Genomic DNA, 23,460 nt, shown 5'->3' with positions numbered 1-23,460 from the left:
AGTGCCAAAGATCCGTAGGACGGATATATCCCACTTCCTTTTCCGTCTGACTGTCTGTCTGTCTCCTTGAAGATCTTGTCTAGTCCTGCTGTCTCACCACTCAGTATTACCTCTCACTGTCTGTCTGTCTGTCCGCGTCTACCTCGCTGTCTCCTGTCTCTATGCTCTCTTGATGAAGCGATGAGGGTGACCCCGAACACAAAGTGTCCTTCAGTGCCAAGAATGTGGACAACACAATGCTCTCTCATTCTTAAGTTGGTAAATATAGACCAATGACACCTCCCCTGCACACACACACACACACACACACACACACACACACACACACACACACACACACACACACACACAGACACAGTCTGATTGATTTACAGGCAGCTCTGAGGACAAGCAGCTAAGAGATGACACAATAGCTCCCTGTGCAATTAGAGAGGCCGGACCAAATGACCTGAGCAGCTGAAAGTAACAGCTGGAACGGCCTCAGGAGAACTGGCTGCGGTGGAACTACGAATGCCTGTTCCATAAATGTCACTAAAATAAATATATATTCATTTCAGCCCTCTCAGCACCATCCCACCTGGGTACAAAGAATGTGAATGTGAAATGCCAAGTGGGACGAGAGAGGAGACGGAGGGCTGTGGAGAGATGGGGAAGACAAAAGAGGTAAAAGAGAAAGAGTGAGAGGGTCTGAATGGAAACGGAGCAGATCAGCTGTTAATTAGGAGATGAGTCTGAGAGAGAGGAACTCCGACCATTTCATTCCTCATTAAAAATCTGCCCTTGAACTTGAAAAAGCAAGAGGTTAAGAATGGTGGAGGAAACACCTGAGACTTCCCACCTGATTCTGCTGTTATACTCCATCTTTCATTCTACTTCTATTTCTTTTATTCACTTATCTCTTCCTTTCACTCTTTCACGTCTATATTTCCTGTATTGCTCCTACATATCATACAATGCCATTTTTTTAGGAGTATAAACACATTTTCAATGTAACTTCTTTGGCATAGCTATAGGGATGGCAGTTCTGGTCGGAAACTTAAATTGTATACACACTCTATATTTCCCAGAAAATAATTCACTCTGACTTTCCTGATCCCCTGACTTTACACGTAGACCCATCACCGGGTCAACATTTTAATTTGTCCAATATTTTCTGACCAAACCAATGACATTCACATCAGCCTCATCTCTACTTTGTAGTTCTGAGTAACAAATGCAAGCATGCAAGCTAAAATACTTTATAAAGTATACCATTATGTTCTATAGTGTCCCATACATTACTGCTTTATTGTACATTGACGCAAGGTGATTCTCTGTGACTAGTACTGGTATCATTAGTTCTCCTTCTCCTTGTTCTTGCCTCTCGTCTTCTTTTGCAGTGGTCTTTGATTAGTTCCTGGAACTTGTCCACGGTTTTGTCTCATTAAACAGGGTACTCTGTCTGGCAGACTTTATTAGGGTTTATTAGAACTACGTGTGATGTGAGGATATCTAGTGCCTCTGGAAAGTTTTCTTATATTTGCTCTGCTAACAAAAACTCGAAGAAAGCCCAGTTGTTTTACTTGAAATGATCTTTTTCGTTCTTGCTGTATGATTGTGTGTGTGTGTGTGTGTGTGTGTGTGTGTGCTGAAATGCTTTTTTTTAATTCTTTCTTTTTCTACAAATAATTTGAAGGAAGCCCACATTTTCTTCTTCTACCTCTTTCTATGGGCTTTTCAGATTGAAACAGTAAAGAAGTATTTTACGTACAGGCGTTAAAAAATCTAAATCAATAGACAAAAAGCATACATACAAAACCATAATCAAGACAACAGTTATACCGTATATACTATTAGCATGCATGTATAAGGCAAAGTATTGCAAATTAGTTTAGTTCAGTTCAAATATAGACAACAGGAAAATGTATTAAAACAATTTGCATTACAAAAATATGAATCAAGTTGAATCCAGGTTAGTTTGTGGGAAGTTGAGAAGTTATTGAAGTGATATATAAAGGGTCGCGAGATCTGGTGGACTCCTCACTCCCTCTCATTAAGAATTATTATCATTTATAAATGCAGGTACTGTATGACATTTTTCAAAACAGCAGAGTGGGCTGGAACCTTTGCTTGCTTCCAGTTTAGTAATATCATTGTGCATGCTGGAAGGGTTACAAATGTTATCATGTTATATTGAAAGCTGGTTAGCACAAGCTCAGATCCTTTGACTCTAAAGACAGACATTCGAATGATCTGTGTCATGGTTGTACGGTTTAGTGTGTGTGTGTGTGTGTGTACTTGTGTGTCCAGTGGAGTTGACTGACGGGGACTAAAAGAGCACACATGGGCTTCGAGGAAAGAAGGCATCACTCAAGGCAGCAGCATTGAATGGAAGGATGAGAGGTTATTTATAAGCCTTTAGCGGCTACACCTGCCCCTGGAATATCAGCACACAATACAAGCTACGTTTGCCAGGCCTTCTCTTCTCATCATACATCAGCAGTGACTGTCAGACTAAGAATAACTACAGGGTAAGGTTATCACGATACCGGGATTCAATACTAGTATTACAAAACATACTCTGTACCTCAGAGAACAATGAGGGCAAAACAGCACCAGCATCTGTCAGCACGTTAGCGTGTACCACTCGTGTAATATTTTTACTCTACTCTGCTCCCCTTTGTGTGTGTGTGTGTGTGTGTGTGTGTGTGTGTGTGTGTGTGTGTGTGTGTGTGTGTGTGTGTGCGGCAGCACCACCCTCACTCAGTGAAAATGCAAAAATGCAGACCAGAGGACATTAATGATGTGTGAAATCTTAGCAGCGGTGCTCATAATTCTGCAGCGGCGGTGCTGACGTTAGTTCTGGACCTGCCATGGCTAACTCTAATTTGCTTCTTGAATTGTCAGGGACAGGTCCCTCATTGGCTGTTGTGACATCCACTCTCACACTTTGCCTCGGCCCCCAGTCACATGGTGCGTTCGTTGCTGGAGAGAAAGCCGTAATAGTCACAGGATCAGGACCAGTTCATTTTCTTCCTAGTTATTTCAGCTTTGCAGCCTTGGGTTGAATATCTTATTGTAGATATATATATATTTTTTTTTATAGCTTTGATTCAGCTTCCAAGTCTGCCACGAACATCTCATGTCAGCACCATCTTCTATTTCTTAAAGTGCTAGAAATAGAACTATAGTAGAATGGGGGCGCTGCTGGGTTTTATTGAAAGTGCTGATTTTTAACACTTACTAAGAAGTTTCTGAAGAACTGCCATCCTTAAAAACTCAACCAGTGCAGCCTCTGTCTGTTTAGTGCCTGATTTATTTAGACCACTTAGGCAAATAAACTTGGTTGCACTTTCACCTGAAGCACAAAAATATGTAATGAATTTGTACATGTACAAGGTGAAACTTATACAAGCCAACAGGGAATAAATATGTGCCGTACACTGAGAACGTCTCGCAGTGTTTTATCAATCATTAATTCTTATTCACAATTCATGAGCGCTCTGTGCTTTTACGTGCATTAATTATGAATAAAAGCCAGAGTCAGAGTGACTGTCTGGCAAACATTGATTCCCTGATGTGTGTTCTTGCATTTTATCTGCACCTCGCAGATGCCAAGGATACCATGCCCTTACTGTATGGGTCACTGTGAAGGGAACAGACTGTGATATGCTGACTGCATTTGAGTCCACTTTCACATTGACATGTATATCATGTTGGAGAGCTCACATCTAAAATATTTTATTTATGGATTTTAGAAAAATCAACCACAAAAGAACTGTAGCGGCATTGAATTTGTAGGACCTCAAACTGCTGTTTAATCTCTTTAGCTTATTGCAGTGTTTTGCTGACAAAATTGTAAGTTTTTTGAGTGCAAGCTATGATATAGCCTGAGCTCTCATAGTGATGAAAATCCCCACACACCCTATTTGTAATAACAACTTTGAGGCTAGTGTTAATGTTTTTCTTTTTCTTCAGTTTGCGGCTCATATTAACAGTAAATGTGGCATGACATGAGCCAGAGGCCAGGATATAAAGGGATATCATTTATTTAATATTGTAGACATGGCATGACAGTTTTTGATGTGGGGGGTTTTTCTTCGTGTTTTGACAAGCAATAATATAATAATATCACTATTTTTTTACATAATTAATCTGCTATTTTTATTCAGCATATCCCCGTTGAGTTACTCTTAGCAGCTCTTACTTCTTTTGGCAGTTTGTATGTTGAAAAAGTGATGTATTACTTTTAACACTATTGGCATGCTCAGGGTGGACTCTCTTCTCAGTGTTCAACAGCCATCTGTCAGTTTGAAATCTGAAACGGCCATTGTTCGATGGGGAATTGTCGTGGTGGAAACTAGATATTACAAAACTTTCTTTTCATCTTCTCCCCTTCCCGTGATCGTGCCCAGAATAGACCTTAATGGACACCAAAGTCTCCTGGATGATCCATCATTTCCTGGCCAGCCTTGACAGCTGTTTTCGTGCCTTTTTGTAATCAAGGACCCATTAAGAGCTCATTAGAATGCAAGCGAGTAGAGGGAGGGAACGACGTGATTGCATCCAATTATATGCAGACTTCGATTCATCAAGTGATTTGGTCCTGAGAGAAGTAGGTGCCTTTTTAATGGGGATGGCAGGAACAGGGCTGCTTGATGTGATTCACTTATGTCAAATCAAAATGGTAAAGTACTATGAGGTTTATATATATATATATATATATATTTATACGTATGAATTAATTTAAATGGTATAGGAGAAGCAGATAAAATATGCTAAATGGAGCTAGTAGTCTGGTTCCAACCTTTGAACAGTCGCCTATATCTCAGATTCATTCACGGGGTGACTGTGGCTAAGTGGAGAGCAGGGCTGTCTTTCAATCAGAGGGTCGGCGGTTCGATCACCGGCTCCTGCTCTACTAGTCTCATGTCAATATGTCCTTGAGCAAGACACTTGACCCCAAAATTGCTCCCGTAGCTGCGTCTACGGTGTGTAGATAGATACTGAAATGTAAGTCGCTTTGGATAAAAGCGTCTGCTAAATGACTGTAATGTAATGTAATTCATTTCGGGATTCAAATAGGTCTGTTCATTTTATAATTATCCACCAGTTGGAGAAACGGATGAGCAATCAAAATTTAGTTGATGAGATTAAGAATGGGGATAGTATTGTCCTACTAGCTGCTGTACAGATTGTAAAGCCCTTTGAAGCTAAATTGTGTTTTTGGACTACATAAATAAAATTGACATGACTTAACTTGACTGACTGAGATTGACAAAGCTGTACAAGCTGTTGACAGTCCACAGAACTCTTAAATGGACAATTTTCTTTTATTGTCATCTTACTCAGGATGACCCTGACTATGACCATGTAGAACGTTATGTTATTCATCTGTACAGTTGTGAATTCAACACTCATTCTACCACCTACCACCACATCAAATTCCAGTGACAAATTCAACACTCTAAAGTGTCCTTCAACTTTAAATATGTATCAGTTACTTATCAAATATTTGTCAGTAACTTTTGAAAATGTTGTATGCGTGCTTGCCGAAGGCTGGCGCCTAGAAATAAGAAAGCGCAGGCAGACGGCGGTGTCTCTGCATATACAGACAACGCAACGTACTTCTAGTGGATCATTCGTGATGATTTAGAGAGATTTTTTGTTGTAAGAGTCTATTGTTTGTCCATTATGACTCCATTGTTTTCATGAAAGATCCTGCATAATATACCTTTAACTGCAGGCCTATTTAATCAGAGCACACAAGGCCAAATTACCACCAGGGTTACCATATGATTAGTTAGTGACAAGCAATGTAGCATTTAAAATGCTATAATTTTTTATATGGAGTCCGACATAGTGCTCACTCCACATAAAAACGCCTTCGTCTGTCTCTCCTCTGCTCTGTGTTGAGAGCCTGTTTCACAATAATCAGTGAAACAGGAGAGCAGAGGATATTAATGATTGTGTGAAATTTTAACAGCAGCAGTGCACCGCTGCAGATTGAATATAAGGGAACAACTGAGCCCTGTGAACCAAGTGATTGTTCATACTCTTGCTAGTGACATTGCTTTATATGCCTGCAACACAGTCTTAACTAGCAAATCATGAAAGCCCTCTCATGGAGAAACACAGGAACAGACTACTCTTTGTCAGTCTTTCAATAGTCACACTTTTTCTTTCCATTATCTCATGAGAGTAAATGAGAAACAGTCATAAAGTAACTTCATGGTGCCAAATCAAACTTAGGCCATGTCCATACTACTACGTTTCCATTTTGAAACGCATATCTGCTGCTACGTTTACACTGAGCATCCACACAAGGCCGGAGTTTTAGAGCACCGGAAACGGATACGTTTAAAAGCGGCGTTATCAGCCCTACGGAGCGGACGTTTGAGGTCACCGTTTTACGGCTTTGAGGAGGGCGATGGACACAAAACGGAGGACTTTCCTTTTGTTACTAATGCTTATTTTGTTCTGCACAACTATTGTGAAGTCCACACAGAAACTGTAAAGGGAGACAGGAATAAATGCTCTCCAGTGTGATAGGGACTTCAGCCACCAGCAGAGCTACGAGTGAGAGAACTGACAACAACGAAACCGAGAGGAAATGAGTGAAAGACGTGTGTTGAACAAATTTGTTGACCCATAATCTGGTAAACTTTGATTTGTAAGTGTTCATTTTGAAGTATATTTGATGTGTGTGTGTGTGTGTGTGTGTGTGTGTGTGTAAGAGAAAGAGAGCGCAAGACCTGCAGCATTGTAACTAAGTTGGAAAAATCAAACTTTTGAGTTTCAGTATATAGATTTTAGAGGAAGATCTTAAGTATCGAGCACTACCTTTCATTACTAATGGCTACTATAATACTCTTTCTTTCTGTAACCAAGTCACGTGATATTAATTTTCAGGCTTACGAGTATGGACGGAAATCATTTTGCAAACGATGCTGAAACACCCATGTGGACGGAGACCTTTTTTGTTTTAAAACTCCAGTTTTAAACAAAAACGTATTAGTGTGGATGTAGCCTTAGAAATCAGAGTACAAAATCATCAGCAGTGAGGCATGAATACATTTCATTTTATGAATACATTTCACTGGACCCAGTTAACTCGATGCATCTTATCAGAAAAGATAGATGTATTTTTTTTTAAATAGCTACCACCAAGATAGTGTGAGTTTTTGATGATAGTTTTATAGTTTTAGACTTACTTAGAATTAATTTAACATCTTCAAACATTTTCTGAGGGGCTACAACCTGCTTGCGTCCCTATGTGCTCTCAGTACGAGAAATGACTTAAGTGGCCATCATTATATCAATTGATCCAGGCCAGGCGCACACACACCTTCAGCTGTGATCGAAATTCTATTTGTGCAGAAGCATTGGGTTCTTCTGAACTACTATTCCCCATTCCAAGTTTTATTATGCCTGTGGTACTCAAGAGGGCTTTGCAATCTCCCATTCGATCTTCTTGGGACTTGGAGAGTTAAAAGACGAGTCAGACAGCTTTCTGGCAGACAGAAAGAGAAGAACCTGTCAGAGCTGTCAGCCAAGTAAAGAAGGATTTTTTTTTTCGACACTTGTTTAAAGAAGGGCAAGATAGAAGAAAAGAACATGATGAAAAGCTGGACAACATGCCCTGTGCCATATATTTTCCAAACACGTGAGAGACGTAAAATCCCTCTCACAATGAAAACACCCTGTCTTTCTCTCTGCAACGGGGACGTGCAGTCAGGCAGAGCCTCACCTGTCATCATCAAAGTAAAATCAAAGTAAAAAACAAATAATGCTAAAATAAATATTAATATTTATCTACTGATCTGTGCTATAAATGTCATTTCTGTATGATTCCAAGCATTTCTATAATCAAAATCGTTGAATTAGCGCATATCCTGTTCAAACAGAGGAGACACTGAGGTGAGGCAGTGACGAGCTGAGCCTCACCTCAGACTGTGAATCCCTCACTAACTGGGTTGAGCGCGTGTCTTTTGCTTTCTCATTGTTTGTCACCACTGTAATATTTGTAGACACTTGTATTATATGTCCTTTCTTTACATAGAATAGTTACTGTATTTCACGTCTGTGTAGAACATATTTAGTGTTACTGATCTGACATTAAACCGCAGTGAAAAAGCACAGAGGGACAAACAGTACCTCTGCCTCAAAGAAGAGGGCGTGTGAGAGCCCACGGGTCGGTTCATGCTTGTTCTGTCGTTGCTCTTCTTCTACACTTCTCTTCTTCTTCTTATATTTTGCTTTGACCACAAAAATGTAAGATTCTATATCCAAGCTTAAAATGTCTCAAAGCTCCGCTTCTGAAACGCTCCCGGTGGAATCAAATATGTACCTTACCTATGTGTGTAAAGAATGCTGATATGAAAAACAACCAGTAGTCAATGTGCATGCTGCCAATTGAATGGTGATTTAAGCTTCTCTATTGGGTTCATATATTTGTAAATCTGACTTATGTAGTGTCAGTGCCTCACCAGCCACGAACCTCACCGCACGTCACTGCTCTGCAGTGTGCTGTCATGATAAAAAGCTGCGAGTTAGAATCCTCCTGTGTTTCCCTGGTTCCCTCCTTTTCACATCCTGTTTGATTCTCATGGAGGTAGTTGTCCCAAAAATTGTCTTGACTGGATCTAACCCAATTTCTTTGTCTATCTACCTCCCACTTACTCCCACTCACAGTAGCCATTTCACATATTCATTTCATCACCGTGCTTTTTGTGTCAGTTGCAACATTGAACTTCACTGGTGCGTTGCCAGTTCCAGCGCTCTGCTCATGTTAAATCATCCTTTACAATGCCCACTTTTTCCTCTACTTTCCTCTACCACTACAAGCACAGAGCCCACTCATATGTCAAGGGCAGCATAGCTGACTTGATCTCAGATAGAACAGATGCATCATGTTCATTGACATGCTTGTGCTTTGATGTAGAGAGGGTCACAGAATGCCTAAGGGCTATGAAATAGAATGTGCACCGTACTGGTTTATATTAACATAGCAAAATGTATTATCAGCCCCTAACAGCATCCACTATCGTAGCTATTTTCCAACAATTGAGTAAAACCTTTTCTGCTGTGTTCCTGATCCTGTAAAAGACAGAACTGAACAAAGAAGCCCTCATAAACTGTCTGTCTAAACCTTAGACTGGGCTTCATCTGTGACGTGGCAGCAGATTGCGTCGATAAATAGTTGAGTTTGTTTTCATCTAATCATTAAGTTATGGAGGAATGAAAATGAATGACTCATCAGACAGTATAGCTTCTTTGCATTAATGCAGGAATCAAAGTTATTTTTTGTTCTTGTGACTACATGAGTTTTAGTCTATATTTGGCCTTGAAAACATAAAATAAACGTCAGGATCAAGTTTTTTTAGCCCAAGCATGAGTCTTAACTACTGTTTCTGCCGATAGCAAATTCAACCATCTTGGGACATTTATAGTAATATATATATATATATATATATATATATATATATATATATATATATAGTTAGGTATATCTGTTACTTCTTCCCTTACCTGTGTGTGTGTGTGTGTGTGTGTGTGTGTATGTGTATAGGGCTTTTTCTGTAAAATATTCCATTTGGGTATCTGGTAGCAGTTGCATAACCAAGCACACAATGGGTATTAAACCAGAGATCCACCCAAGGCTTATGTTATCCCTTGGAACAAGTCCCATGGGTGCAGATAGATGCACCGTTTCTCTCTCTGTGTTGGACAGTTAAATGGGAGGATCACTTCCTCTTCTTGCTGTTCGGAAAGAAAAGGACCTCAATTTTAAATTGCAGGTAAATCCCCCTCAAGGTTACAAAAGCTGCTCTTTTTTTCCAGATAATTTGAAACCAGATCAAATTTATTTCCTTGAGATTCTACAAACATATATTTTTAAAACATATGCTAAAACAGTTTTTTAATGTTCTTTCTAACCATTAATCCAGTTTTCCACATGAGAAAGACAGTTACACTTGGTAAACAGTGTGCTGTTAAATTACTATTTCCTATGTGGTCAGTTGTGCATTGTGGCTTTTAACATTTGAACAGCTTATTGGTTTCAGTTAATTTGCTGCACAGCATATTAGCCCTCTAGAAACCTAGAGGGACCTGAAATAAGTATACAATGTTTTTAACTATTACATATATGATCCTGGACATTCAAATCAATGCAAAACAAGGAAAATGGATGTCGCTTAGCATTTGGTATGCCATCATTGTATAGACTGAATTTCTCTCAGCAGCCTCAACTCTGACTGACATCCACCGTTTTGAATTTTGTCTTTTTCCTAGAAATTACACTACTGGATTCTTTGTGCAATCCACCTCAGCAACAACTTTATTGTTTGAGATGAGGAACATAGTCGGTATGTAGCAATGATATTTGCCTTTTTAAATACATCACTTTTTATATTTAATATGGTACACAAGTTTATTTTTCTGGCATGTGACTAAGACTATTAATGTTTGTCTGCAAGATCTGGTGTCAATAATGTGAAGAAACACTCAAGTTCAAAATCATTATGCAAACTTCCCCAACCAAACTAGCAAATACACGTATTGACAGTTTTGATTGTTGCAGTTAGAGAATTTCTGTTTTGAAGAAAAGGTTCTTTAATTAATATACATTTTTCAGAATTTCAATAAAACAAAGCAGACTTTCCAACATACTTTTAGTAGAAATTCACCATCTGTAAATACAGAATAAAACAAAGTTTAACGGTATATTACATTCATTCATTTACATTAATTCGGGACACTTTTGTCGACAATACAATCTGTCATTATTTTACAACTGTGTGTAAATGATTGTTAACTAGGCTGCTAGGCTCATAAAAACCTAGCTGTTATCAAAGTGGCTTACGTTGCACCATGACCACACCTTCTTATATGTTCTTACACAGCAAACAATGACAATTACAAAATGAGTTCATGAACTTTGTGAGTCAAAAAAATACAAAATATATATTTTTATTTATGCCACAGATGTAAACATTGACACCACTGAATTTAAAAATAGGAATATTTTAATTTCCAGTAGAGATTCAGTCATTTTAGTCCCATTTTAGAGATGACAGTAGGCGTCAGACTGTGTCTAATGCTTTGTTCAGCCACAAAGCAATCCGATTTGATTTCTAATCTAATCTTTAAGGCTGACTGTCCACATTGTAATATAAAAGTGACCAGATTGGGTTTGTGTATTTAGAGAGTGTAATAAGTTGCAATAATGTGTCGCCATAGTGATGGCACCCAAATGCACATGCTGACTACGTGTGATTGCAGCTCTGTTGAAAAAGAAAACACTTAGAAACTGATTTGAATGGTCAGACTGAGTTGAATTGTAGGAAAGTGATCTAACTGCATTTCAAGCCCCTTACAATACAAACGGTTTTCATAATTATTAAACAAAACAGACATTAGCTGTCTGAACACAGCTTTATACTGCCATAATAATGTAAATGTTGACGTGAAATATACTGATGTGTGTGTGTGTATATACACACATAAATATAGAAATGTTAAGAGTAAGGGACACTTCATACTTTTGTTATATTTTCCTTCTTTCATATACACAATAAACACATGACAAGAGGAGTAGATTATATCAGTTATGAAAGAAGTTAACTTTGGGTTCCTCTTTCAACAATTCAACATCTTTTAAAATACAAAATAAAGCTGCAACAATTAGTCGATTGAAAAATAATTGCCAACTATTTTAGTAATCGACTAATTGTTAAAGTACATTTAATGCAAAAATACTACATTCAGCCTCTCAAATGGGGAGATACCTGCTTTTCTCTGTTCCATATAGTATTAAAATGGTTGTCTTTGGGATTTGGACTGACAAAACAAGACACCTAAAGACATCGCCTTGGACATTGAAAATAGTGAAAATTGTCCATCCCAGTTTCTCAGACATTTTATATACCAAACGATTAATCAAAACTTAAGAAAATAATCCGCAAATTACTCAATAATGAAAATTATTGTTAGTTGCAGCCCTGTAACAAAAAACAATGACTTAACAATATATATTCACTGATGTCTTAAAATGTAAACACACAATTTACAACTATCCATACTAATATTTTACAAATGTGAATTAATGAATAAATAAAAAAACAGATGAACAACAAACCATAATTTATCACTTTAATTTGTATTTGTATTTAAAGTTCCAGATGTGGTTGTTAAATATGTCTTAGTTCAGAATAAATTCATGTTTAAAACATCTGCCTCTGCATCATACAGCAGACAGCAAAACCATTCAGATCTGTATTGTTACTAAAGCTGCTCCCATTAATTTCCTGCATTGCAAATTATTCTTGAATTTGTACCGCCCAACCTCCGAGAAGAATTTGCCTTGTCTCCTCTTCTCCTCTGTCTTCATCTTCCTCACCTTCCTCCTTCTCTTTGGGACCCATCTAGGTCCGTGGATAGTCAGTCTTTCTATATTCACAACTGTCTGTGGATGCAGTTTCAAAAAAGATCGCAGGCAACCAGTTTTCTTCGCAACCTAATTCAAGTGTGGCATCACTAGATGATGTGTTCTTCCATCCCTGGTGGATATAAGGAGCAACTGATTGCGATGGGAAATAATGGGTGTTGCAGTAGGCCTGAGTTGGTGTGGTTGCAGTGCTATCGTCACACCCTGAGTCTGTCAACTCTGAGCTGTCGAAGCTCTTCAAGGATGCCAATGTTGGCCCCTCCGTCTTGGAGTATATGAGGTCAGATAAAAGGGGTTTCCTCTCTGGGTTAAGGGGTGGCACAGTGTCATCTGTGCTGTTATGTACCTGAAAAATAAGTGAAGGCAACATAAGTTGTCCATTGGCGTCCCGCACTGTTTGTAAAACCAGTGACCTGCCTGGATTGCTCTCACAAGGGTCCATATGAGATAAAGGTTGTACTCCATTATCCCAGCTGTCTCCACTGGAAAACATTAGTAGGTTACTGGTTTCTCTGTTGTCATTGGTAGCCTGCTGAATGTCTTTATTTTGTTCATGGACAGCAACTACACTGTAGATTTCGGAGGACTGGGCACTCGTGTCCTCTGGATTTGGGGTCAGGCTGTTTTCACCTGTGCCAACAGAGGAGCCAGTGCCGCCTTGCCAGGCCTGGCAGGGGATGTCCTGGGGGGAATAACCTCCAGACCCAACTGAGGGCATATTAGGCTTCGTCCGGATCGTTGCGTAAACTGTTTGGTCACTTTCAATGCGGACCTCCGCTTTGGAAAATTCGAGATTTTTGTCTGGAGACAGCAGTACTCTGTTTGGGGTGCTGGAGATGGTAACCTGTTTTGAAGAGAAAAAATACAGACTCATCAGTACATATTGGGTATATATATATATATATATATATATATATATATATATATATATATATATATATATATATATATATGCTTAGTGGTCTGCTGATCTACATCAGGTAAAACATTTGATGATGGGTTAAACATTTTACACTATGATAAAAAGGCCAAAGCCAATAATACACATGCAAGATACATGGAATGTTTTGAAGAAAACAATTGCCGTCATTACCACATTGTATTTGTTGTTCAAACATGAGTCACTGAAACTTCCTCATTATTTTAATGTCTTTAATTACTTCTAGGTTGCTGTAACACATGTGTACCCTGTACATGTGTACAGTCATTCAAGTTCCAGAGAACTTCATTTTCCAGTAAGTCAACATTTCCTAGACACATCAAAGGACACCACAACATGAATAGTCTTACCAATAGCTGTGGCATGCTCTTTTCCTTTCCACCCTTTACGTAGTTGCACATCCACACGATTGATGTTGTGATTATGGCCGTCAGAAGAGCAGCACTCACAAGAAGCCATGGCAAAAGCATCAGGGGATCACCTGAGGGACAAAAGAGTTGGTGTCATATTCCAATTCGGGAAAACACAACATATCTCTTACATCAGATACCCTCAAGCGCTTTAAAACAACAATTCCCATTGTGACACACACGTTTCTGCATGTTGTCAGCGAGTCACTGTGGCATGCCTTCGTGACGTAGGGCTGTTGATGTACCAGTATATATAAGTACTTTCCAGAAATACTTGAATGTTGGGTAACAGGAACTTCGCAACAGAAATATACAACCTATAGAAGTGGATTTCCCCTCTTCAGGAATATGAGAGCTATGGCTTTTAAAGTTGGAACTGCTTGTGCACCTGTGGAATATTATCAAGGTAAAATGTTGCATGTAGTTGTTTAAATTAGTTACCGTCGGTGTTAGCAGTAGAGAATACACAACAAAGCTAACTAAGGCGAGAAGAACATCACCTTTGCAAAACAGACTAATCTAATCTCCTGTCTCATCAGTATGACAGCAACAGAAGAGGGAGAGGTGAGACTGATTTATAAGAAACTGTCTTGATATATTTCCAAACACTTGTTTCCATGTGGCTGCAATCACTTGAGGAGATGAGCACAAACTATAGTCAAACATAGAAAATGCAACATTTTCAAGGATCAGTCTTGCATTTTCTCCACAGCAGGTGGGTCCTTGATAGCTTCCCAGTAAGATGCTGAGTGCCACACTGTTGCCTCAAGTAAAAATAAAGTTTTAATAAATATATACTGTATAAAAAAAAAATATAATTTGCCAAATGCATATCTTAATAATGCCCAGTATTAGATAGATAGATAGATAGATAGATAGATAGATAGATAGATAGATAGATAGATAGATAGATAAATTCCATGAGGTGAAATGTTTTCGCTACAGCAGCAATTATGGTACAGGTAACAATAACAGAGTAAAAATCTTAAATATCAAAATGCACAATGTAGACAATGAAATAGAAAAATATTTAATTAACTTAACAGTAGTGCAAAGATTTAACCAAACAACAGACAAACTACAGTGTAACAGTGTTGTAGTTTTGTGATTGACATTAATGTGCTGGTAAGTATATTGTGCACTTTTACGAAGAGTGTGTGAGAAGATGATTATATTCAACATTGTCCTCACCTGGCAGTGTGACACAGAAGGAGGCAGGCTCACTCGCTGAGCGACCCCATTCAGTTTCGGGCTTGTACAACACGTAGCCGCAGTACTCAGTTTGGATGTTCTTAACGCTGATGACGAACCGGCCTGTTGTGGTTTCATTAACCTGAAGACAGAAAGCGACATTTGGATGGTAACTGATTTAGTCCATTGCTGGTTTTATGGGTCAGATAAACAAGAAAATTCTGGAAAATCCAGAAACGCGAATGATAACAGGAGCAACTCAACAACGTCACAGTTTAAAGACCAAATCCTTTTATCATATTGAGTAATAGAAAATTTTGTTTTTCTCAATAGTTTAAAAAACTGGCATGTTAATTGAAAAAATAGGCCTGTTCTCAATGCTGTCAACATACAGTCAACAGCATCTGAAAATATGAACTTGTTTTTCAGTGTAGAGGAATGTTTTTGGTATTATATCATCTGATATGGCTTGTATGATGATGTTTGTTCAGTATATTCTATTGTTTAAATGGAGACTCACCTGTGCAGCCCATGTTGGGTGGGTGATATTTAAGGTATATTTAATCGTTACAGTTTTGTGAGGCCCATTTTTGCTCCTGGTGATGATGTCAGCAACGGAGACTCCATTTGGCCCCAAGGGCAGCGTCACAGTAACATTGAAGGACGACACTGTTGGGTATGTAGACAAAATGGGCGGACCAAGAGTAGCTATGGAGGCAAAGAAAGTTGAATGAATCAACATTGCAATCGAATACATCTGGCTTAGCAGGAAGTAAAGAAATGCTTGGATGAGCGTGGTGATTCTTACTTTGTGCTATAGGTTTTAACCTTTTGGTTGTGCTGCCACATAAGCGACCGTTACAGTACACCATAGCCCGGTAGTGAACGTCATGAACTGATGGGGTTTCTGCAGTCAGGTCACAGGACAGAGCAGTAATGTTCTGACACTCCTCTTTTATCTGGTATTGCTCCGTAGCGTCACTATAAAAAGTGCAGTACAGTGTGATCAAACTGTGATACTGGAACCACTTGATCATGGCAGTGTATCACTTTTTGTTTGCTGTTACCAAAACAAAAAAAACAACATGTGCTCATACAGTTTTTTATTCACTAGTTTACGTAAGTCACAGACTTCCAAAAGATAAATATTATTATGTATTTTTTAATTATATTTTGGCACTGAGGCAGTCCTGTGCAATACATGGCTACAGTGAAACAAACACACAAAGATCATCCTGACCATGCCAAATCAGCCATTCATCACTGGAACACACAGTTCCTTTCTGACGGAGACAAATGACAGTATTTTGTTGTAACCAGCAACCGACATTAAGGGAGTATAGACAAACCAGTCTTCCTCTGCAGCTGATTTGATGATGGAATTCACTGCAGCATTTCCAGGTGACAGTGGATGGGAGAAAAGTCAATAGCACAGGGGTGTCACTTGACATTTGTCTTGGAAACTGTGTTATGACTAATTAGAAGACAACCAGATGACATTTCCACTTTGTTGAGATCTTTCTTAGAAACTGAGTGGATTGAAGAAAGATTAAAAAAAATTCTGCGTGGAAGCCATGAAAGCGCTTTATGAGCATCTTCTCAGTGCAGGCCCTGCTTATGGCTGAGAACTCTTCTTTGTTGTTGCGTCTAAGCAGTTGGTAGTTTAGTTGAATCCAAGCAGCAGCATGGTACGCTTAACTGCGTGCTAGTTTTTGAGTAAAACATTTATACAGCCACTAGCCATTTCTATAAGAGAGCGAGGGATTAGAGGCTGCAAATGAAAGCCAGAAATGTACCTGGTAGTTGCCTCCCCACAAGATACAAATCCTAGATCTCAAAGGATAAGGCTGGCTATTGTTGTTATTTTCAACAAATCCCATGGAAAGACCAAAACTAACAATGACTCTACCAAATTGTCTGTGGCTCTCAACCCCAATTCTAATTGTTCCTAGTGTAGACGTCAATCTAAACACACAAACACACTTTGTTAGCTTTGAATAGCACCAGACATCCTTTAACTAAAATACAAATCTTAATCAGCTTGAGATGTTACTATAATGAAAAAAACTGTAAAATGCAATATGTGATTTGAGTTTGATACAATGTGTTGTTACCAGTCTACAAAATGCTCATTTTATGGACACTGACACTATGAGCAAACTGGGTGTTTACCCTGCAAACGCATTCTTCCTGCTTTGACCCACCTCTCCATATAAATCTCAAGCTGCAAGAGGGAAATGGGAGTAAAGGTGTAATTATAATCACTCATCCGTCATCTTAGCTCTTACCTCCAGTACTGGACGCTATAGAGGACCTTTTCCCCAGGGATGGTAGGCTTCACGAGGTCCCAGTGGAGTACATTGAAAAAGTTCCTTGAGACAAAATACACTTTCCCATTGCCAGTCGAAAGACAAGCTGTAGGAAAAATGGGCACAAGAGCAAAGTCTGTAAATCATTTCATATTGAATGCTAATGTGGTGTCTATGTTCTCATGAGCCTGGTTTCATTTTCACAATATCTGTAAAATTCATGAATCCAAATCTATAATATAGTACAGTTTTAGTTTTTGTACTGCTAAATTACACCTGGGCGATACAGCACACATACACTGGAACCAGGAACACAAAGAGATTATGTAAGATGGACTTGCTTCTGCTGTTGGCTAAAACTGAAAACTGCATTTTGTTCTTGGATACAAGAAAATAATTGTGCTGGCATAGAGAAAAGGGATGCAGAACATCATCCTGTATTTAACAGCTTGAGTTATTGATATGCAGACCATATTTCCATGATACAAAGCCATATACTCAGAGCTATGCGATTTACCAAATCACTGCATGTTACAATTTTAATGTTATTACCCATGCTGTGTATTGAGTAGTTAATCTAAAATTAGCATTCGTATAGGCTGTACAATGTTATAGACAATATTACATCAGCTAGACTCTAAAATGAAATTGCATTTTCCATCGATCACTATCATTTAAAACGACCCAAGTCCTCATTGTGTTCTGGGACTCTCCTTCATTTCAAATGAGAGGGAATCACTCTCTGTCAAAAACATTACTAGGCTTTATTACGTTGGTGTTATTATTTATTTCTCCTATTAGGACTGCTTTGTCAAAAAAAATGACACATTAAGTGTTTGACTGCCTGTAATTTAAATCATAAATCCATATTAGATCCTCTGTACTCACCATAGCAGAACAGGAGGAGGGTGATGACCTTCATAGACCACATCTTCATTAGGTATGTAGATCAAAAAGAGAAAAAGAAAGTCGGAAACTCTGAAGCTGCCGCCGCTAAGTCCTAACTTCTAAACAAAAGCAACATATAATCCACACCACAAAAACTAAATCAAAACAAAAACCCTCTTATCGCCAAAATTCCTCAAAACAAAACCAGAGTCAATGTCAAAAGGTCTGTAAAATATAAAAGCTCGATAGGGTTTTAGTGCGTTTTTCTGGCCTCCGCTTCTCAACCATCTCTAATGCGTCCTGGGAAAGGAGTGGCTTTACTCAGGTGTGCAGGTGTACTTTGGCACTTGGTTATCACTTTGTTCCTGTTTTTCAGTTTACTGTATGTTCCGCCCACTTGCATTCTAACTCCAGACCCTTTACTTCCCTTTTCCTCCCTTTACCTCCTCCTTCCTTCTCCACCTTGACTCTCTCTCTCTCTCTCTCTCTCTCTCTCTCTCTCTCTCTCTCTCTCTCTCTCTCTCTCTCTGCTCGTTTTTCAGGTTATTTCTGGTTTGTAGAGTTTACGGGAAATGAACAAGACCTTCAACTGCAAAAGACTGAAAGTGAAAGAACTTGTTTATACACACATGGGGTGCATTTGTCATTTTTTTTCAATCCAAGCGCCGAAGCGCCCTCTGGCACAAACTGCACCGTTGGGAAATCCGGAGTGCTGTTGGAATATTCAGTTCGGTTAATCAGAGAACCACACTCTCGGAGAGGCGGAGCGTAATCGGGTCACTGGAAAGTTGTTTGCCATGCTAACACGTTTAGCTAAACTGACTGAGTTTATGTTACATTTTCACTACATTAGCAATAGCCTAAGTTTTCTGACTCATTTTCTATATTTTCTATCTATTTTAACTTGAAAAAGCATGCAGTAGGAAGGTTTTTAGTACCCGTTTGGTTATTTATATCAAAATCTAACACTCAGTTTCTTTGAACATCATTGCTCTAATTTTAGTGTAGAGCGTCAGATTGGATTTACGAACGCACCCATGGGGACTAAGGTGTGTATATCTGGTTTTAAGGCCATTGTGTACATAGAACCTGATGTTGGCTCATCGACAATATTATTACACAGTTTCGGTAATGAGCAAATGAATAGCCGAATGAATGAATGTATGAAAAGGCATGGCATTTATGTTCTGTGTTGTAGTAATTATAGTATTAGAGTAATGAGTTGTAAAGCCCAGGGAGATGTGCCCTTGTTGTGTCCTGGTGTAAACCTTGTATGTCAATTCAGAAACCTGTTTAGTAAGAATCATAAAATGATACGCCATATCCTAGCTTATAGTTGCATGGCTAGCTGCTATACTGTACCAAAAGTTTGAGAATGGTTGAAAAAACACTCGCTGGGTGTCTTGTCACTTATCAATATTAGATTAAACCAATATAAAATACAACTCAGTGATAACATGTCAAGTAACATTTTCAATGTCGTGCTGCTTGTCAACCCAAATAACAACAACAACAACACAAGTTTAATAAAATGTTTTTTACTACTGCAACATTTACAAAAAACAAGAAATAGTTGAAGACAGTACGATATGGTTTGTTCGTACAGGTGGGACGTTTTTCCATCAAAGAAGTACTGAACCAGAGGTGAACAGGTGGAATTTGTCTTGTAAACAAATAGATAGATTCATCCATAACAGCAAGCGTCAGCATTGAGCCTCTGATGAAAGATTCATAGATTCTCTTGTCAGACCTTTTGACTTGGCGTGTCAGAAAATACACAGTAAATGGATAATGACCGTTTCATTTAATTTTCTAAACAGGCTAGCATACACTTGGATCTCTGGCACTGGAACACCTATTGTGAATGGAATGCAGCTATTATCAGTGTTAGATACACCTGTGTCAGGTGTCAACACCTCACACAGTCGTGAGGGAAGCGTATCGTGTGAACAGATGCACTGTTTAAAGGGTGGATTTACGTCTTGATGAAGTGACACATTTGAGGATGTTTGAACTCTTGGTAATGACTTTACTTAAACTCTACTTGGTGTATGTATGCGGACACCCAAACATTACACAGAAATGGTGACAGAAATGTATGTGATATATCATGAAGCTGTCAAGTAAATTATGTTATAATAAAAAGCATTACTTCTTGCAACCAGGTTCACCCACTGTGTGCAGCTCCTCTCATGGACTGAACAAAACAACAGGTTCATAAAGATTACATTTAGGAGAGTCTGAGCTCTGTGGGTGTTTAAAAATACAACGAAAGGATGGTTAAAACCTCCTGTTTGCCTTTAAATTGTCGGGTTCTTTTTTGACACCTTTGACACCTTTTGTTCTGTAACTATGGCACTTTAGTTATATTTATAGAGTTTATATTATATTGTATTAGGGTAGCAGTTTGCTCAGAGTTTCTGCATGCCTTTGGAATCTGTTCATTTGTAAAATAAGACTTGGAGAAGCGATTGTGACTTCGATTTTTCCTTCCCTATTTTCTCATACTGACGGATTGAAAAATGTAGTCCTAAATGTTGTTTTCTTTCTCAATAACCTATGCCTGGTGAATTCAAGCAGATCCTATTACCTGTTTTTCTGTACAAGTCTGCAAAATAACTTATTTGAAATATGACCATGTGAGATGATATTGAGCCTTGAAAGTGGCCCAAAAGTTACTTTGCATTTATGTTGTTTTTTTTTACAACTTTCACGTTTCTTGCAAGGAAATGTTAAAAATGTTTTCTTAATTTTCCTAAACTGGAATTTTTCCCACTGGCTCATTTCCCTGTATGACTCCTTGTCTCTCATATTTCTATGAGTTGTTAGCAGTTCAGCCAAAGTGGAACATGTAATGAGAAGTTACATGTTCCAGAGTAGAAGTTGATTTAGCTGACTTTAAATTCAGTGTTGAATCTACTTGTGCTAAAGAAACGGGGGTTTAACAATAAACTATGGTCATAATTAGGGTGCTGCTATTCCAGTGTTGATGAACAGTGTGGCTGTAATTCCCCCTCTACAGCGAGATTTTTAAAGTATACTCCAAGTCAAACCAAAAGAAGCGATCAATCTAATCTCAAACAGACTGACAGACTTTAAATGGAGGAAGTTCTTGTTAAATATGTCACATAACGGCAGGCTTTACTCAAATTGCATTTGCAATAACGACATGTAAAGCGCAGATTGATTTGTTGCACCAAAGCAGAGACAATCTACTTCACTAAGCTTGTTTAAATCCTTATTGATTTCAGTCTTTTCTTTACATTGCATGTACTGCTTTTTGTGTACGCAATCTGTCTTATCATCAGCTGTTTTCAGTTGGTTATGGTCAGTGACACCTTATTATAGCCAATAACATCCTGGCAGTGATTTGCTCCGATGGTTGATTTTAATTAGGCTGCTGTTTGACTACTCTCCTGTAACTGCCGTCATCACAATATGCCACCTGGCTGCTAAATAATAAAGGCTCTGCCTCACTTATAAACCTTAGACATCACGTTGGCTTTAAATGGAACCTGTTGACCTGTTTTACACATGCGGAGCTGAGTATGTGATGTGCTTGGCCTTCAGTTGGCTAAACTTGTGATAACAGAGTTTCTACATACCAAAATGGACACTGTAGGAGTCTCCTTTATTGTCTTTTGAAAGTTAGGGAATGATTTGGGGTTTTCTGCATTTCAAGAAAATGCATGGTTTGGCTCATTTCAAATTCATAAATATCCAGTTAGGCATTAATTTGGGCTCATTAACACTGTAATCATGACTCCGTTTGAAGGGAACATCAGTCATTTTAAAACCAGCACATGAAAACCTTATGAGTTAACTTTGGTTGCAAGCAAAACACAACAATCAATTAAATCCATCCTTTGCTGCACAGTTTGACACCATCTCTGGTATGGCACCTTGTTTTCACTCTACGCTTCAGTGAATTTTATTGCGAGAGAGCCTTTCCTTTTCCCCTTGTCACAAATGAATTTACAGCGGTGGCATTCCCGAGAGGAAGAAAGGCTTTGATGTTGCTGGACACAAACTGAGGAGATGTGATGTGGGCTCAAGGACATCATCAATGACTCATCCTTTGCACTGTTGCAGCAAATCAAATGTATTTTGCTTCTCTCACCTCACCAGCGTCTTTGAGTCACAAAGACTGAGCGGCACCTTTGATGTTATTCAGTAAACACAGGTTGGACTTGGCAGACCCTGGATCTGGTCTAGATCAGGAGAGACCAAGTTTCTTTTCAGCAGAAACATTTTGAAGAATCCCTCTTTCCCATTTTTACAATTCCACAATTTTGGAGCAGTTCAAACTGTTGTAGAACACATATTTATTCCCAATGTTAGCTACTCTATAACAGCCAAAGAAAAACTTTAAATAAAGGAGGGAAGAGAGGAACATTAAAATGATGAGTAGAAAATGATGATGCATTGCACATCAGTAGTTTCCTTTGTGTATTTTGTGACATACCCAGTGAAAAATGAACTGGAGGCACTGAGGACACAAACAGGCCAAAAGACAGCAGACTCCAATTCTGTGTGATTTTGAGACTGGGGCCTGCTCATACCAGGGATTGGTTGGAGGGAGCGATGGTGATCTCAAAGCCTCTACTGCCTGCTGTGAGTCCTGTCTCCCCCTGCCACATCCTCCACCAACAAATATCATCTATCCTCAACTGTCCCCCAAGAGAAATTGATACAAGTTCATGAAAACCTGACAGATGAGCAACAAAGAAAAGGTCTGTTCTATGCAGTGTTTAGTGTAGGTTATCACTGAGCGGCTGACGGGTCACAAACAGACAAGAAGGCAAACAGAGAGACGGGCAAACAGACGAGCTGCCAAGTTTACAGACAGGCAGAATGAGAACAAGATAAAAATACAGTTCTAAAGATAAGCTGAAAACACACGAGATGGGTAAACAGATCACTCCCATAAAGACAAGGCAGTGAGTTTAAATCAAGGGGATAGTCCTTGACAACATATTATTTTGCTCCTATTAAAAGCACATCGGAGACTGCACAACCAGCTTAACCTTAAACAAAATTAAGTAAGATTGCATTATTATTGCGTCTGCATTAATGCTCATTTAAATACACTAAGCACCTACAGTATTTATGGCTCATTGGAGACATATTACATAGAATCCAAACATTTTAACCACAACAGAGCGACGAGGAGGTATGTATAATGAGGCAAGAATGTGAAAGTTCTGAACAAATATAATACAAAATAGATTGATTCTTCTGAACGACACGCTCACTAATAGCAACATAATGGTGTTGTGAGATGTGCCCTTT

The 23,460-nt window shown here is 38.8% G+C and overlaps 1 protein-coding gene across 1 annotated transcript; it reads right to left on the bottom strand.

Moving 5' to 3' along the window:
• Nucleotides 1-10,937: 10,937 nt before the first annotated feature.
• On the bottom strand, nt 10,938-18,484 carry ifnlr1 (interferon lambda receptor 1). The gene is made up of 7 exons (XM_068735341.1): nt 18,169-18,484; nt 17,260-17,386; nt 15,780-15,952; nt 15,492-15,679; nt 14,972-15,113; nt 13,721-13,851; nt 10,938-13,274 (listed from the first exon to the last, which is right to left on the bottom strand). The coding sequence occupies exons 1-7, from the start codon at nt 18,215-18,217 to the stop codon at nt 12,408-12,410; spliced, it is 1,677 nt and encodes a 558-aa protein (XP_068591442.1). The 5' UTR covers nt 18,218-18,484; the 3' UTR covers nt 10,938-12,407.
• Nucleotides 18,485-23,460: the final 4,976 nt, after the last annotated feature.

This window comes from Cebidichthys violaceus, unplaced genomic scaffold, assembly GCF_023349555.1.
Source record: "Cebidichthys violaceus isolate CVI_PGR_0920_01 unplaced genomic scaffold, fCebVio1.0.p SCAF_7, whole genome shotgun sequence".
Lineage (NCBI taxonomy): Eukaryota > Metazoa > Chordata > Actinopteri > Perciformes > Stichaeidae > Cebidichthys > Cebidichthys violaceus.
Note: the sequence above shows the minus strand (reverse complement) of the source record. Positions and strands in the feature narration are given on the sequence as shown.